Here is a 16,662-nt window from a genome sequence, read left to right on the forward strand (position 1 = left end):
ACTCCGAGAAAGCTGGAGTTTGCTAAATGAAAGATATGTCAGCTGATCAAGGATGATAAGCTTGCTGTGTATTAGAACACAAAGTACCAAAGAGGAATGAGCCTGGAGAACCAACCAGTTCCTTTAAATGAAAAAATGCAAATGTCCTTCACCAGTAAAACAAGCAGATTTTTAAATCTCTGTTTTTGAAATCTGCTTGTCAAAGAGTCTTCAAAAGCAGCTGAAAAGAGAACAGATTTTTCACTGTAATCGTGGAAGTTGTGAGATAGGATATATCAACATGCATTTTTAATCTTTTCCTTAGATTAAAAAGATGGCTTTTGGCAGTGTATTTTAACTAGAGAGAAAGGATTTGCACTACTCTCAAAATCTACTTTACTGTCAGCTTCAATCCACCTGAGAAAAAAGAAAAAATTAATAACTGAAATGCATATAATTCATAGATGTGCGAAGGGGAGCCTCTTTGTTTCTGCAGTCCTGACATTCAGTCTGCCACAGAATGCAGTTACAGTATTGATTGGCATATGTTAATAAAGCAGCAATCGCCATAACTTTCATACATTTGATGGAGGGCATTTTAACCTAAGAAGATGTGATTTTCTGGATAGCTTATAGAGAAATAATTTAAGTTGTTTTGCTACTCCATATATTTTCATCATCCAAAATACACTTCAATCCAAAATAAATCAAATGATATATGCATCTGTGTGTGTGTGTGTGTGTGTGTGTGTGTAGACATAGATCTTTTTAAATTTTTGAGGGTATATAGCCATTCTCTTTTTCACTAAAGCTATATATATATATATATATATATATATATATATATATAAAATGTGTTTTGGGAGAAGGTATTTGTGTAAAATATATACTCTGTTGTCATATTGGTTATATGTGAAATTGTGTTAATTTTGAAATAACTGCAGGCCACAGACGTGGAGTAACTCTTTGAAGGCCTTACTTAGTGTCCCCTTGGTAATGCATGCAGTAGCTCAAATTAAACCTTTGTGCATTGGGTTATGAATAATCTTTTGTTCCAAAGAAGGCAAAAGCCTCAGTCTGATTTAATACCAAAGAATAAATTTTTCTGACTTTGCAAGTAAATCTAAATGTATTCTATGGACAAAATGGACACAAAGGGAATTTTCTAAATACCAGACATAATTACACATTTTTCACATTTAGAGGGTAATCCTATGATACAATTTCCATGTCTGTTTTTAAAGACTATCACCAGAAAAGAAAATTTGTAAGAGAAAGAAAATGTGAAAATGATCATAGGCTTGGGGATTTCCCCATATCCAGAAAATTCCAGGTTAAGGCTTGAAGTTGAATCATTCCCAGGTCTAGGTCTAAAGTTTACAAGAGTACAAGGCAAACAATTTCTTTGGGGACAAGCAGCATTATTTCAATTAGACCTTCTGTAGGGTGAAATCATTCTTCCCCACACTATGAATGGACTCCAAGTATCATAATAAGCAAGTAAACTCACAAGAACCAAAGCTGACATAAGGATAAAAGCAGCAAGATCACAGTACACCAAAGTATCATATATATTGAAGAAATAATTCAATGTCTTAGATTTCTCTATAAAAATTTGTGATCTATATAGGACTTCATTCACATGGACACTAACAATAAGGAGTATTTGCTTTGGCGGTAGTGGATCACACATCTGCTTATCTTGCTTTAAATATATTTTTACATAATGTTTCTGAGCGATACAGATGTGAGTCAGGTAGCATTTGATTCCCCCACATATACACAACTGAGGTGCCCTTGCCATCGGCATCCCCTGGGATCCTTGATTCACTGACGTTAGCCATACGAATCCAGTGTTCAAACTCAGAATAATAAACTTAGTTTCTGCATTATCAGTCAGCATAAATAATAAATCCAGAAAACGTGCTGTATTTGTTGTTGTTTCCTCCGTGGGCTTTCCCACCATCTAATTTGATATAGACTTCATCTCCTGGCTCCAGGTGAAGAACCACACTGTTACTGGCATAGTCGTAATTTTGATCAGCATCTTGGGCAATTGCACTAGCACGGACCTATGTAAAACAGACAAGAGTTAGAGTTTGTGAAAGAATCCGCACGCTTTTCTGTTTTTGTCGTTGCTTTTGTTTTGCCATTCACACAGCAGACTTGCTGCCATAGCACAGAATTTAGCATGGGAAGGTCCATCTTGCCTCAGAAGTGTAGGAGGAAAATCCCTGTGATACTTTGAATGATATTATTGGAAAGGAGAAGAGTGGGAGCCATTAGTGCTTTAGTTAGGGGCCTTATAACAGTTTTATTAACTAGACATCAAAAACAATGCATATCAATCTATACTCTTCCTAGCTTACTTTTCTAATTCCTTGAATCCCTATGCCCAATCACTTTTGGAAATGGAAATAATCGCATTATTTTGCATTTTAACTGAAGCCACATAAGAATATTCTAACTGGCTATGAGTACAGAAGTTAGTCATCACAGTTATTAGAAAACTGAGATCTACAGTAAGTACAGATGAGAGAAATACCACTACTCTTTAGGAAGAAAAAAGGAAGAAAGTCCCTTGATTTCCGGCTTTCGAAATCTAATTCAAATAAAGCCCCCTTCAGCAGGCTCCTTTAGGAGCTTAACTCATGTACACATCTTTAGTAATCACCAGGTTGTCAGGGTTCTTCTATTTGTGCCTTTTCATCACCAAATGACCATATGTGCACTGGACAATCATTTAAGTTCAATATATCTGAAAGTTAGGGAATGCACTAAATGTCCATGATATGAGGTCTCTGAAATTTCTGAAATTTTTGAATGACTTTCTTCAACAGCCTTTCATGTTTAGAAGATTCTACATGTGTGGTTTGCTTTGAGGATGGAAGTTGTTTATAATCTACTCCTGTTAAGCCTGTGGTCTCATTAGTGAGTTGATAGACATTTGCAAACAGTCAAATTGCCTATCATATCCTTGTGATACGGACATTCTGTCACATCCTCAACTCAAATTAGGCTTCATATTCATTTAGATATATTTGGATTCTGTCTTGGAAAATCTTTCAATAGGCAGACTTGCATTTGATTTATTTCAGTAACACATCTTCTACTTTGTGGCTTGTTTCTATTCCACGATAATGATATTTCCCCCGAATAACACAGCAAGTGATTTAGTGGTTTTGTAAATCTGCACTATGTAATAATGCATGACTTGGGGTACAATATGCTGGGTTTTATCACTTGGCAAAATGAAGGAAATGAGACATAAAGTCAAGAATTCCCATGCATTTCTTTCAAATTTTAAATGATAGGTTTTCAAATTAAATTTTCATGTGATACGTTCTCACATTACTGCTGAAATGTTAAAAAAAGGAGAAGGCTCCTTGACACTGCTGAACTTGTAAAGGAATTTGAGTGGTGCTTTAAAAATTTCTTTTGGGCATCATATAGCAAAGGGAGAAAAGGGCTTACAGCATTTGGAATTGCTTAACACTGCGCTAACTGGCACTAATAGAAGGAGAGCAATACACCATGTAATTATGCTCAGAAGCATTGACTCAAATGTGTACAGCACGAGTGAGGTGATCTGTTGTAACCATTAAGTAAAAACACAACAGAACTCCACCCTACTTCCCACGAATTCATCATCAGTCAGTAAGAGCCGAATGCTTGGATTTCATCTAAGTCATTAATTCCTAGGGAAAACAGTCTACCCAAGGAGGAGACTGCTATTATGACCAGAAGTGTTTTGAACATGGATTTTTAATGCATGAGAAAAATCAAAATACAAAAAAAGAAAGTTTCCAATTATCTATATTATTAACATTTAAACTAATTTTCAATCCATAACATAGGTCTCAACTTTTACTGATCACCAGACATTCATTTTATTCAGTGCTTTGGGTATTTAGTGTGTGTTCTGTGGGGATTGTGCTCAAACATTGTTTTTTCATGAAGGAATTTGGAAATCAGGACACATTAAAATCTCTTGATTTAAAGAAAATGATCTTAAAAATGTGTAATGTAGTTTTTATTCTATAAGGTACAATCACGAAACCAAATCAACATTAGCGTGTATATTGAGGAGGTGTAACCACAGAATCCTGCAGATGCATTGCAGGGACACCACGGGCTGGAAGGGTGATTCGTTTTTAATGGAAGTAACTCCCTAAGATTTTAGCCTATACTGTACCATAACACCTTCCCAATTAACTAACTGCCACACTCTGTGTACTCTACATGATTTGAGTTTGCCTGCTCACTGATCACACCCTAAAGGTATAATGGGATCTGAAATGTCAAGCTCTAGTGTCCAGCTCAGTGACTTCAACAGATCTTCCTTTAAGCCATCACACTACTGAGGAAGGTAATGGGTTCACCCTGGTGGCTATTTTCAGCCTCCTAAATGTACACTGATTTCAGCATTTTGTCAGAGAATATGAGGCATCCTTTTCTCAGCCTACTACACTCCTTTCTACCTCTAAATTGGCTCCAGTATCTTTTCTTATTCTGTTAACTATTTAGATTCTGCTTTGTCTTCAGTTCATCTTTCCCTGCCCCTACAAAGATAGACATATTATTAAATTCTCAAATAGATGACTGTCAACCCACGAACTATTCATTCTTTCCAATATATCTTATGTTGACTGGTGCCCTAAGTAATACATTCTTAAAAGAAAAAGCAGTGGCCTTTAATTACTTTATAGTCCTAACCTTAAGCCAGTTTTAGTTTTATAATATATATAATATTATAATGGTATTATCGTGGTTGTATTCAAATACAATTTTTTTCAGATTTTCTACTAAAAGTGCACAAATATTAAAAGCATTTCCTTTATCTATATAAAGCTATCTGAGTCCAACTTTTTCCTTTAATATGCACTGTCATGAGCTCTCAACAAATACTAGGATTAAATTCATGTTGATGGTTTCATGGGGAATTTGAGACCTGTGGTCCTTTTAGTGGTGTGCTTGCGAGAATGGAATAGGTTGTGTAGTTTTAGTATTATCTTATTATTGAGGATTTACCATTAGAGACAGTATTTATGGTAACATTTGCTAATTTAATTAATTGGTACTGATGTTCTCATAATTTCATTTTCATTGTACTTCTGTGGAATCATAAACAAAAGGTTAAGTGGCACATCAGGTTAATTTACTGGCCTTTGATGCTTCCATCTGTGATCCTGCGTTCAACACAAAGCATAAATAAAATGGCTCTCACATGGTTACGGTCCAGAAGCACTGCTGTCTCCTGCAGTCACCTGCATGTTTAGTTTAATTTTTGTGCTTCTCAAAACCCACTTAATCCACAGAACACGACACTGCCATGGATCTCTGAGTTTCTGTTTTATGAAAACAAATCGGGTCAGCTCAAGAAGAAACTGCCATCCTAAGAAGTGATCAGACAAGAGTATAACTGAAAATCAAGGATAAAGTATTTATATAAATTAATAAAAAAGAGATTTTATAAGCTTTCTCATTCATAACTGTCTGCAGACCAGACTTTAGACAATGGTTCTATTCTAGAGATAAAATTCCTTAACAGTAATATTGTAACAACCACTTTGTAAAATAGTCCATATGGAGTTCAAAAATATATTGTTTACCACTATACATTTATTTTTTTATGAATTAACCTGTTGCACACCTTTTGCAGGAGTAGCAGTTTAAGATTGCTAATGGAAAACCTTACACATTATAAGGGAAGCTGTTTTCCTTTTTTTTCCTGAACCTCATAGAACGTATATGCTACAGTGATACAAAGGAGCATTTTACACTGTAAACAATGGAATCAGTTTAAAAACAAAATGCACGCAGTACACCTAGTAGAGAATTTTTCTTGGGATCAGTGAAATAAATATACATGGACTCAGCGATGTAGACATCAACATTTAAACTTATTTAAATGTATTACTCCCCAGTTTTTCATGCAATTGCAATTTCAGATATTTTTAAAAATGGCCATTTTTAATACATTTGCTAATAAAACGGGGAGTGTTTTCCATTTTTAATTGCTACCTCTGCAAACAAGCTCTTCAGCCTGACAGTGTTCCTCAGCCCTAGCCTCTGAGTCAGAAGAAAATCCATTTGCAAATAGAAGGGTGCCTAGAACCAGCCCTCTGGAGGGGCAGTTAGAAACCATTTTGTTAGGGTGACAAGGTGGCTCTATTTTGGAACAGAGGCATGCCCTTTTGTGCATTTACCTATCACTATCCCGCTGCTCTGTAAATAATTGTCATTTATCTGAATATTATTTTCGTGCATAATAACTCTAATAAACAACCCTGTCAGTGCCTCCTGGTGGCCATTTTTTCTTTTTGTTCTATGTGTCCTAGAGTGAGGGTGAGGGGTTGGGGTCTCTTCATCTATTTGCAGGAAAGGGTAGGCCAGACTTTTGTTCTGTTTGTCTCCTGCACGTTTAGGACACCTGTCTCTGACTTTTAAAAGACTTCTGGCATTGAATAAGGTCTGTCTTTGGGAAGAAGCCCTGCTTTGAATGATGCTTTACAGAAACTCGGGTTATAGCAAGAAGGCCTGAATTTCCAGGGGGCCAGGGCCCCCGGAAGCCCAATAGCCCTTGTATGAAGTCAAAGTTGCTGTTTGCAGCGAGACCTCGCGATGGCGGGGTCGCGAGCCGGTTTCTTTGCCACTGGGCAGGCAGAGGAGCTCCCTGGACCCGAGGCCAGACCTCAGGCTGCAGGGCCTCACCCCACTGGCTGCCAATTTAGGGTGGGGAGAAGATCCGATTACACTTTTAGTAACTATAAATATTATTTTTCTCCTTTAAAAAAAATCAGGCATGCTGGCATGTTGTGAATTCCTCCCGCAAGCAGTAAAGTGGCCCTAGGGGAAAGCTGCGGACCCGCGAGCAAATCCTCGCGGCCGGGTGGCGGGAGGGGGTGTAACCTACAGCCATTGCACAGGCAAGGCCGAGATCCAGACTCGCACAGGTGCCCCGGGGCTCGCTCTCCGAGAAGCCCGCAGACCCCCGGGCCCCCGTCTGCCGCCCTTGGGCCCCCAAGCCAGTGCGTCCCTGCCACTGCAGCCGTCGGAGTTGGAGCTCAGTCTCAACTTTTCCTTTCGTTAGGAGCAGCCCTCACCTCTCTCCTCCGCCGCCTGCTGCTGCCTCTGCAAACTAAACAGGAGTTGGAGTTGGGAAACAGACTTTACGTGCGACTCGGGGCCTGGGACGCCAAGGGCCACGAGACGGCCGCACCATCCAGCCTCCGCCCGGGATGCGCCCCGCCTGGACGCCTTCCTTCGGGTCCCTTTCTTTCTTGGCCCGCGTCTGTCTCGAGTTCCTCACCCTGGCACGCCCATTCCAGACTCCCAACTCCTCCTCTTACCCCAGCTCTTCCCATTCCCGGGAAAAGTCTGCAAGCGACCCTACAGGGCCCTGGAGCCCACGGCTGGGGGGCTCGCTTTCTGCTCCAGGACTGCCCCCCAGAGCATTGGCTGCAGGGGCGCCGGAGCTCTCCGACAGTCGCGCTCGCAGGCGCGCGCACCGAGTGCGGGTCCCAGACGCTGGAAACGCCCTCTCCAGGCTGCGGGGCGCCCTCCTCTGCGTACGACCCCCGCCTCTCCCGGGTGCGCCGGCGGAGCCCTTCCATTTCCGGGGTCTCCTCCCTCTCGCCTGCACCCTCCCCGCCGCCCACCTGCACGCACCTGGTTGTTTTTGCAGAGATCAGCCCACATGCTGGTGCCGTCCCCTCCGCGCATCAGGACGTGGTAGGTGAAGAAGTAGATGCCCGGAATGGAGCAGGTGAACTTGCCCGTTGTGGGGTCGTAGTGGTTCCCCAGGTTGGTGACCACGTCGTCGAACTTAAGCACCTCGTAGCCTTCGTGCTGCCTCTTGAGGCCGGCGTAGAAGGCGATCTTGGGCACCGTGCTGTAGGTGGCAGCGCTGATGGCCCCGGCCGCGTTCAGGCCGGGTGCCCCGGGCGGCCCCGGCAGGCCTTGGCGCCCCGGCTCTCCCTTTTCGCCCGGGGGCCCCACGGGGCCCGGCGGCCCCGGCTCGCCAGGGGGCCCACGCGGGCCCGCCTTCCCGGGCCTGCCGGCTTCGCCTTTGGGGCCCTGGATGAAGGTGGGCAGGGACTGCATGAGGCCGCGGTCGGGCGTGGCGGCCGTGCTGGGCGCCTTGGTGCCCCCGTAGGGGTCGCAGACCATGCGGCAGGTGCCCAGCATCTCGTAGTGCGCCGACGTGCCGGCCGAGCTCACCAGCACCGGGATGAGGATGACCAGAAGCAGCACCATCACCACCCCCAGCGCCCCGGCGGCGATCAGGCGCCTCCTGCTGCCCACCAGCCGGCTCAGCGCGGGGCGATCCTCTTGTCTGCTTTTGGACAAAATTTTGAAGGTTGGGCGGGGACCTCCTCAGAGCCGAAAACAAGCCCCTGCGAACCCCAACTCCCCTGGGCGGGCGCGCACGCCGGCCCCGCTCCTGGCCGGCTCCTGCTCCCCCCCGCTGAGGCGGCGACTGGGGAGGGCGCTGGGCGCCCGGCGACTTGAGCCCAAGTCCCGAGCTGGGGGGCGGGGTGGGGGGAGGGGTGCCTAGGGCGCCCTCTCGCCTCCCGCGAGCCCCTTCGCACCTGTGGCTCCGCGGGCGCCGGCGCGGCCACCCGGAGGGCAGAGGCAGCCGCCGCCTCTCAGCGCTCGTCCGGGCCGCTCGCACTTTTATGCCGCTGCTGCCTGCGATCGACTTTCCCGATTTTTGCAGACTGCGCCAGTTCGCACCAACTTTCCGTCTGAAGTTGCCTTTTTCTGCCGCCTCCTTCTCTTCTTTCGCTCTCTCTATTCGCCCATCCCCTGCCTTGTTTGTTTGTTCTTTTTTTTTTTTTTTTTTCCTTTTCTTCTTCTGCCTTCTCTGCAGCCACCACACAACTCTAAATCGATGCGCACCTCCCAAGTCGTGCGAGCTCGGCCCCGCGCCTCCCCGGTGCCGGGAGCGGCGGCGGGCAAGGTGGGCTCGGTGAGGCCACGGGCTGGAGCGGCGGAGCGGCTGAGCGAGCGAGCGAGCAGCGGCGAGCGCCTCACGGCCGGGAGTGGAGCGGCAGAGAGACTGAACGCAGAATTCTGCCTGGGTACCACCTGCCAGGAGAAGAGGAGGCTGACAAACGCGCGCCGGAGCAATTTATAGGCACCCAAGGCACAGAGGAAGGGGAGCCGCTTTGGCATCTCATTGCAGCATCTGCTCAGCTCATCCCACTCAGAGAGAGTTTGGCATTACTCTGACAATGTGGGATTTTTTTTTTTCGGCCTCTCTTTTTTTCCCCTTCTGCACATGGATGAACAGTGGGATTCTGAATACTCCCTTGCTGAACCCAGGCGATGGCCGCGCTCTCACTGGACATCGGGGCGGGGGAAGGTAGACAGTTTGGGGGCTCAAGGTCACACCTAAGCCCCCAGTCTCCCCACGGCCAGCAGCCCCAGTTGGAGGGTGGAGGTGGAGGTTGAAAGGCGGGTGGAGGGGTTGGCAATGTTTTTCTCCTGGCTCACCTTGGGTGCTTCAGGTGCTTTTTGTCTGTTTTCAAAATGCCACTTTTAACACAAGGAGGGCCCTGTAGAATTTTCCAGATGGTAGATGTCATTTTGTTTAACCTTATGGTTCCCCACCACCATCAGCACCAACCTTCTAACTGACATCAGAGAACAGAGAGGTGTGTTGAAAAGCCGGAGGACATTTCTCTATGGTTTTAAATGACTCTAAATGGACATGGATGCCTCATGCAGGGCCAGGCTTGGCTCTTTGCACAAATGCCGCACAGCGGAGCAGGTAAACATATAGACGCTGTTTACAGGCTTACAATTCCGGCAGCCTTTCAGAACATACTGTCGTTGCACCTGAGGTTGCATTTACTTCAAGATGCTACATGCATGAGGAATCATCACTTGTCACCAGGCCTTCAAAAGTCTAAAGATAAAGCAAGCAGCGTTTAAGCAAGTGCTGGGCAAGGTCTTTTCCTAAGATGTGGGCAGAGTCCTATAAGCACCGAAGCAGATTGCCCAAATCTACCTGGGAGGGGGGAGAGGGCGAAATGGGAAAAATAGGACAAAGAAGAGACTCCATCGGCAGCAGGAGAGGGAGAGAAGGAACTGCCTGGATTTGTTATATTAACGGAAGGCCCTTAGAGAAGCTATTAGATAAGTTATCCCACAAACACATACAAAGACCACAGAACTGCTTTAAGTAAATAAGTAAATCATACTTCTGCATTCAGGAGCAATGGATGTCAATCAAACATGGGTGACATTTACTTGTCAATACTGGGATGATGACTAGGAAGACAGTGACTTATTGCATCAGGGTGAGAATTTGAAATTAGAAGCAGAAACAACTAAGACCACAGCAAGCAAGCAGTAACACCCAGACGATGGGCAGGAACCCACGATGTTGTCTCTGGCCGCCACAGCACAGACATCTCCTTCCCTGCTTCTCACCACTCTGCCCACACCTCTCGACCCCACCAGTTTCCTTCTTCTCTGTTTCAGAATAAAATAAGGTCAAGTGGGCTGATAGGAAGACACAAAGATTCATTGATTCCTTTAAGAGAAATGTCAGCGGCTCCTTCAGTTCTTTGCCGGGAGTCAAGGGTGAGGAACTGGGCTTGTGGGTAGCATGGCCCAGGCCTATGCATTATCTATCCATCTGCCTGCTCCTGGTACTGGAACCTAGCCCTTCACACTTTTCAAACCTTTAACCTTTATTTTAGGGCAGTGCTTTTGTAAATGTGAATCCATACCTGGGCATAATTTTTATATATATATACTCATATTTGTGTATTATTTTTGTTCACACAAGCTACCTTATTTTATATTTTTAAGCCACAAACACATAATAAGTTCTCTGCTGGCCATATGCCTACCTTCTAAGATACTTTCTCAGCTGCTTCTAAAAAGTGACCTTTCTTTTGGAAAATCATGCAAAGGTGTGTAGTGTCAGCAATGAAGGTCATTTATTAAAGAAATGAACTCTGATACACGAATTTCATAAGGCCTCTTTGTTGGTAAAGGAGTTTAGTAGGGGAAAAACAGAAAGCTTTTAGAGGGTAGCAATGTATAACATTGCTCAAGAAACACAGAGTTTTCCAACAGAAGAATGCTCATCCTATGAAGGAACTCACCCAGAACAACATGAGGTAGGAGAGGTGGCCCCTAGAAAGCTGTCTCCACATTGTTCATGCAGCTGAAGAGGCTGGGAGAGCGCTCAGAGGGGAGCCAGGGCCATTCAAGACCTGGCTGGCACACTCTGCTCCATGCATTATTAACACATCCAGTCCCAGCTGACCACAGGTGGTGGCAGCCCCAGTAACTGAGGCTTTCCTCCTTCGACTTTGCTGCCAAAGCACCCAGTTCAATTTTACAAGCAGGAGCCCTCGCATCTTCAAGCTGCCGAGCTGTAGGGAGGCACTCGCTAGTCATCTTTCACAGTGGCAGACCCTGGGCTGTCAAGTGCAAACCCTAGGTAAGTACACATGGACATCTGGATTTTTGGTGAAGTCAGTTTAAAGCTCCGCACTCCTCCTCCTCTGGAAATGCCCCACCCTGCACTCTGGGGGAAACTTTTTCTCGTTCCCCACCGGCTTTTCAGGATGACTTGGTGGTGGATGAACGGATGGCTGATGACTGCCCCTCTCCCCTGCTCGGATTTCGCAGAAGGTTCCCAGGAAAGTTACTCACACTTCAGCTCGTGTTCTGACAGTTTGAATAAACCATCTGATCTGGCATATTACTCATCCTCTTTATATGTATGTAATAATAGAAAATGTGTCAATTAAAAAAATATTTGATTTGCTTCAGTCCTCATCAGAGAATCAAGTTCTCTCATATTAATTCTGCAAGTAGCCCTGGAATCTAATTTTCACAGCAAAACCCAAGGAAACACTGGGCTCCACATTCCCATCCCTTTTGCATCTAGGCCTGGGGCCTTTCTGATAAAAAGCCAATTCAGAAACCCAAGGTAGGGGTTGGGTGGCCATCCTGGACTTTTCTTCTTCTCCTCATCACTTCTGTCTCCTTCAGCTGAGCAGATCCTAACTAAGCACACGACTCCTACACAGATGTGCGGGGCTGTCCATTAATCTTTGTTGAGCACCCACTGGCAGCATAGCCCTACCCTGGGTTCTTAACAGGCAAACAAATATTTAGTCATGAGAATGATTTCCAAATCCAACAGCACTCACACAGAAATAGCATTTCTTATAATAAGGGAAAACAATGAGCTAACAAATCCAAAGGCTATCTAGAGAAGCAGACATTAAAGATATTAAAAATTGGCACTGGATCAGTTGTTCGCCTTTAGTTTCTGGGTCACCAAACTGTATTACAGAATATGCAAGGGGTCTTCATAAAGTTGCTGCAAATGCATATTGTGAAAATACTATGCATGCATTTCAAAAATTTTTTGCCTTCCAATAAATTTATTTTTAAATTTTGTTTATTTCCATTTATGTGGAAGGCAAAGATAAAGAGACAGAGATGTTCTATTCCTTGTTTCACTCCCCGAATGTTCACAAAAGCCAGGTCTAGGACAGACCAAACCTAAGGGTGGCAGAACTTAATCTGGGTCTCGCATGTGGGTGGCAAGGACCCAAATGCTCAAGCCATCATTACCTGCTGCCTCCCAGGGTGTGCATCATCAGGAATAGGGATCAGAAATGGAGGCAGAACAGGGACTCCAGAACTCCTGATACAGGATGCAGGCATTTGAGACATTTCAACAAACCTGACCCAAACCTATTTTTAAATTCTATTTTATCATGAAATGTTTAAAGAACCCTCATATATTCTTTTAACTGAAGAATTCTAGATTTCCAGCCAGAAAGGTTCCTTTTGGAGTTGAGTAGGGAAGCAGTATACACTAATGGCTTTGGAATCACAGGGGTCTTAATTTGAATCCCAGCTTCCTCATTTAGTGGCTGTCTAAGTTCCTTAATCTCTTTGAGACTCAATTGTGTCTTCTGTAAAATAGCAGTAATACTAATATATAAATCATAGGGCTGCAGTAGAGATTAAATGAGTTCACACATATAGTTACAAAGGTACCCAACTCATAAGAACCCCCAAAATGGTAGCTTTCATCTTCATATACGTAGGATTATTGAGTAGTTTTTATGTCTATAAATTGGATGGTAGAACACAAGGCTTAGTGAAGGAAGTTAAAGCTAAAGTGTTAGACTTAAGACAAATGGCATAAAATGGATGATAACTATTATAGATTGAGACTAATTGAACAAGAATCTAAGAGAGTCCCCTGTGTGTACAGTTTTTATTTATTTATTATTTATTTATTTTTTGACAGGCAGAGTGGACAGTGAGAGAGAGAGACAGAGAGAAAGGTCTTCCTTTGCCATTGGTTCACCCTCCAATGGCCGCCGCAGCCGGCGCACTGCGGCCGGCCAGCGCACCGCGCTGATCTGAAGGCAGGAGCCAGGTGCTTCTCCTGGTCTCCCATGGGGTGCAGGGCCCAAGCACTTGGGCCATCCTCCACTGCACTCCCTGGCCACAGCAGAGAGCTGGCCTGGAAGAGGGGCAACCGGGACAGAATCCGGCACCCCGACCAGGACTAGAACCCGGTGTGCCAGCGCCGCTAGGTGTAGGATTAGCCTAGTGAGCCGCGGCGCTGGCCATGTGTACAGTTCTATAATATAAAGCAAAGAAAGATACAACTCCAAACAAGGATCACTTTGCGCTCCTATAAAGAAAACAAAGTTTCCAGGGGCTGGCACTGTGGTGCAGTGGGTTAACACCCTGGCCTAAAGTGCCAGCATCCCATAAGAGCACTGGTTCAAGACCTGGCTGTTCCACTTCCTAACCGGCTCTCTGCTATGGCCTGGGAAAGCAGTAGAAGATGGCCTGAGTCCTTGGGCCTCTGCACCCATGTGGAAGACCTGGAAGAAGCTCCTGGCTCCTGGCTTCAGATCAGCACAGCTCCGGCTGTTGTGGCCAATTGGGGAGTGAACCATCGGATGGAGGACCTCTCTCTCTCTCTCTCTCTCTGCCTCTCCTTTCTCTGTGTAACTCTGACTTTCAGATAATAAATAAAATAAATCTTAAATAAAAAAACAACAAAGTTTCATATAAAGGTCACTTCAATGCATTACCAATGGACAGACTAAGTTTTCAGATTTTGAGGCCAGTAGGATTTTTTTTCTAATATATATTTCACAGAAAGCTAATGGTACCTTTTTAAAATTTATTTATTTATTATTTTTAAGATTTATTTATTTGAAAGGCAGAGTTATAGAGAAATAGAGGGGGAGAGAGAGAGACAGAGAGAGAGACAGAGACAGAGACAGAGAGGTCTTCCATCTGCTGGTTCACTCCCCAGATGGCTGCAACAGCCAGAGCTGCACTGATCTGAAGCCAGGAGCTTCTTCCAGGTCTCCCATGTGGGTGCAGGGGCCCAAGGACTCAGGCCATCTTCTACTGCTTTCCCAGGCCATAGCAGAGAGCTGGATGGGAAGTGGAACAGCTGGGACTCAGATCGGTGCCCACATGGCATGCCGGCACTGCAGGGGACAGTTTTACATGCTATGCCACAGCACCACCTCCAAGCCCAGCAGAACGTTATGATGTGCTTGTTGTCCTCTGGGAAGTTCCCAAGCCAACAAGTTGCAAACATGTTTTAAAATTACTGTAGAAGTTATTCAGGAATGGTTCTGTGGATGATGATTCTCAAAGGAAAAAACATAGCCAAGCGGGCTGCTTTGTGCATTAGCCAGAAGAGGAATCACTTTGAAGGATGCCTAAGTCATTGCCACATTCAATACGGAGTTTTTAACACAAAGCTCTACATAGAATACAGTGCACTGGAAAGCTGGCATGGTAGACCTATTCAGAAAATTATCCAATAGACAAATGGAGATGGGAACTAGCATGTCACAGAAGACTCTGTTACAACGTGTAGCTTCAGGTTGGTCTCAAATTCTAGCTATATCCATCAACAGAAAGACAAAATCTACAGTGTGGATATGCTATCTTACACTTTCTGTATGTACAATGCTTGATTCCCATGGCCCTACTGGATGTAGAATTGAAAGGAAAGTTACCAAAAAAGGGATGTGAGAGGTCCCTAAGTCTCAGCTACGGCCATGAGAACACAGTAATACACGGACGATGGGTGAATTCAAGAAACTGAAAGTAGGGACGGGCACGGCATACAGTGGCGAGGTGGCCACTTGGGAAGGCCGCATTCCATATCCAGAGTATCTGGTTCCTGTCCCAGCTACCTCACTTCCCATTCAGCTTCCTATTAATGTACACACTGGAGGGCAACAGATGATGGCTCATCTGCTACCCACATGGGAGACCCAGACTCAGTTCTGGTATCTTGGCTTCAGCATAGCCCAAACTTGGTTGTCGTGGGCATTTGAGAAGAAACCAGTGGATGCAAGATTTCTCTTTCAGTCTCTCTGCCTTCAAATGAACTGAAGACAAAAGAAACTGAGCGTAGCTGTCCTTAGACTCCAGGGGACTTTCAAGCAGAAGCTGTATCAGAGGACACAAGGAGAGACGGTACAGCAGCAGACCGGCCAACTGGGCAGGCAGTGATGAGAACTGTGGTAGTCCTATGGGACTGTTTTGTTTAAAAAAGCTTAAAGCATTATGCATTTTGAGAGGAGAGGTTATAGAAAGCTCTAAGAGCCAGATACTGTCAAGAGCAGCTGATACGCTGGAATCTAGATTTGAGAGTAACTAGGCTGAAGGAAGTGTGACCACCAGATAAAGATGAAATCAGCCCCACTCCTTCCTCTCTGAATTACACCCTACAGCAACTCACCTTCAAATATAAACAGCACATTCAATATAGTCCTGGAAGTTTTAGCCAGAGCCATTAAGCAAGAAAAAGAAATCAAAGGGATATAAATTGGGAAGGAAGAAGTCAAACTATCCCTATTTGCAGATGACATGATTCCTTATTTAGGGGATCCAAAGAACCCCAGTAAGAGACTATTGGAACTCATAGAAGAGTTTGGTAAAGTAGCAGGATATAAAATCAATAGACAAAAATCAACAGCTTTTGTATACACAGACAATGCCAAGGCTAATAAAGCACTTAGAAGAACAATCCAACTCACAATAGCTCAAAAAAAAAAAAAAAAACTTGAAATGAACTTAACCAAGGATGTCAAAGATCTCTACGATGAGAAGTAAAAAATAGTAAAGAAAGAAAGAGAAGATACAAAAAAAAAAGTGGAAACATCTTTTATGTTCATGGATTGGGAGAATCAATATCATCAAAATGTCCATTCTTCCAAAAGTGATTTACAGATTCAATGTGATACCAATCAAACTACCAAAGACATTCTTCTCAGATCTAGAAAAAATGATGCTGAAATTCATATGGAGGCACAGGAGACCTCATATAGCTAAAGCAATCTTGTACAACGAAAACCAAGCAGAGGAATCACAATACCAGATTTTAAGACATACTACAGGGCAGTTATAATCAAAACAGCATGGTACTGGTACAAATATACATGTATAGACCAATAGAACAGAAAAGAAACACCAAAAATCAATCCAAACATCTACAACCAATTTATATTTGACCAAGGAGTTAAAACCAATCCCTGGAGCAAGGACAGTCTATTCAACAAATGGTGTTGGGAAAACTGGATTTCCACATGCAGAACTATGAAGCAAGACCCCTACCTTACACCTAACAAAAATCCACTC

The 16,662-nt window shown here is 44.3% G+C and overlaps 1 protein-coding gene across 1 annotated transcript; it reads right to left on the bottom strand.

The window, feature by feature from the left end:
• Positions 1 to 823: 823 nt before the first annotated feature.
• C1QL3 (complement C1q like 3) lies at positions 824 to 8,377 on the bottom strand. The gene is made up of 2 exons (XM_002717424.4): positions 7,651 to 8,377; positions 824 to 2,051 (listed from the first exon to the last, which is right to left on the bottom strand). The coding sequence occupies exons 1-2, from the start codon at positions 8,236 to 8,238 to the stop codon at positions 1,872 to 1,874; spliced, it is 768 nt and encodes a 255-aa protein (XP_002717470.1). The 5' UTR covers positions 8,239 to 8,377; the 3' UTR covers positions 824 to 1,871.
• Between the last annotated feature and the right edge of the window lie 8,285 nt (positions 8,378 to 16,662).

Source organism: Oryctolagus cuniculus, chromosome 13 (genome assembly GCF_964237555.1).
Source record: "Oryctolagus cuniculus chromosome 13, mOryCun1.1, whole genome shotgun sequence".
Classification (NCBI taxonomy): Eukaryota; Metazoa; Chordata; class Mammalia; order Lagomorpha; family Leporidae; genus Oryctolagus; species Oryctolagus cuniculus.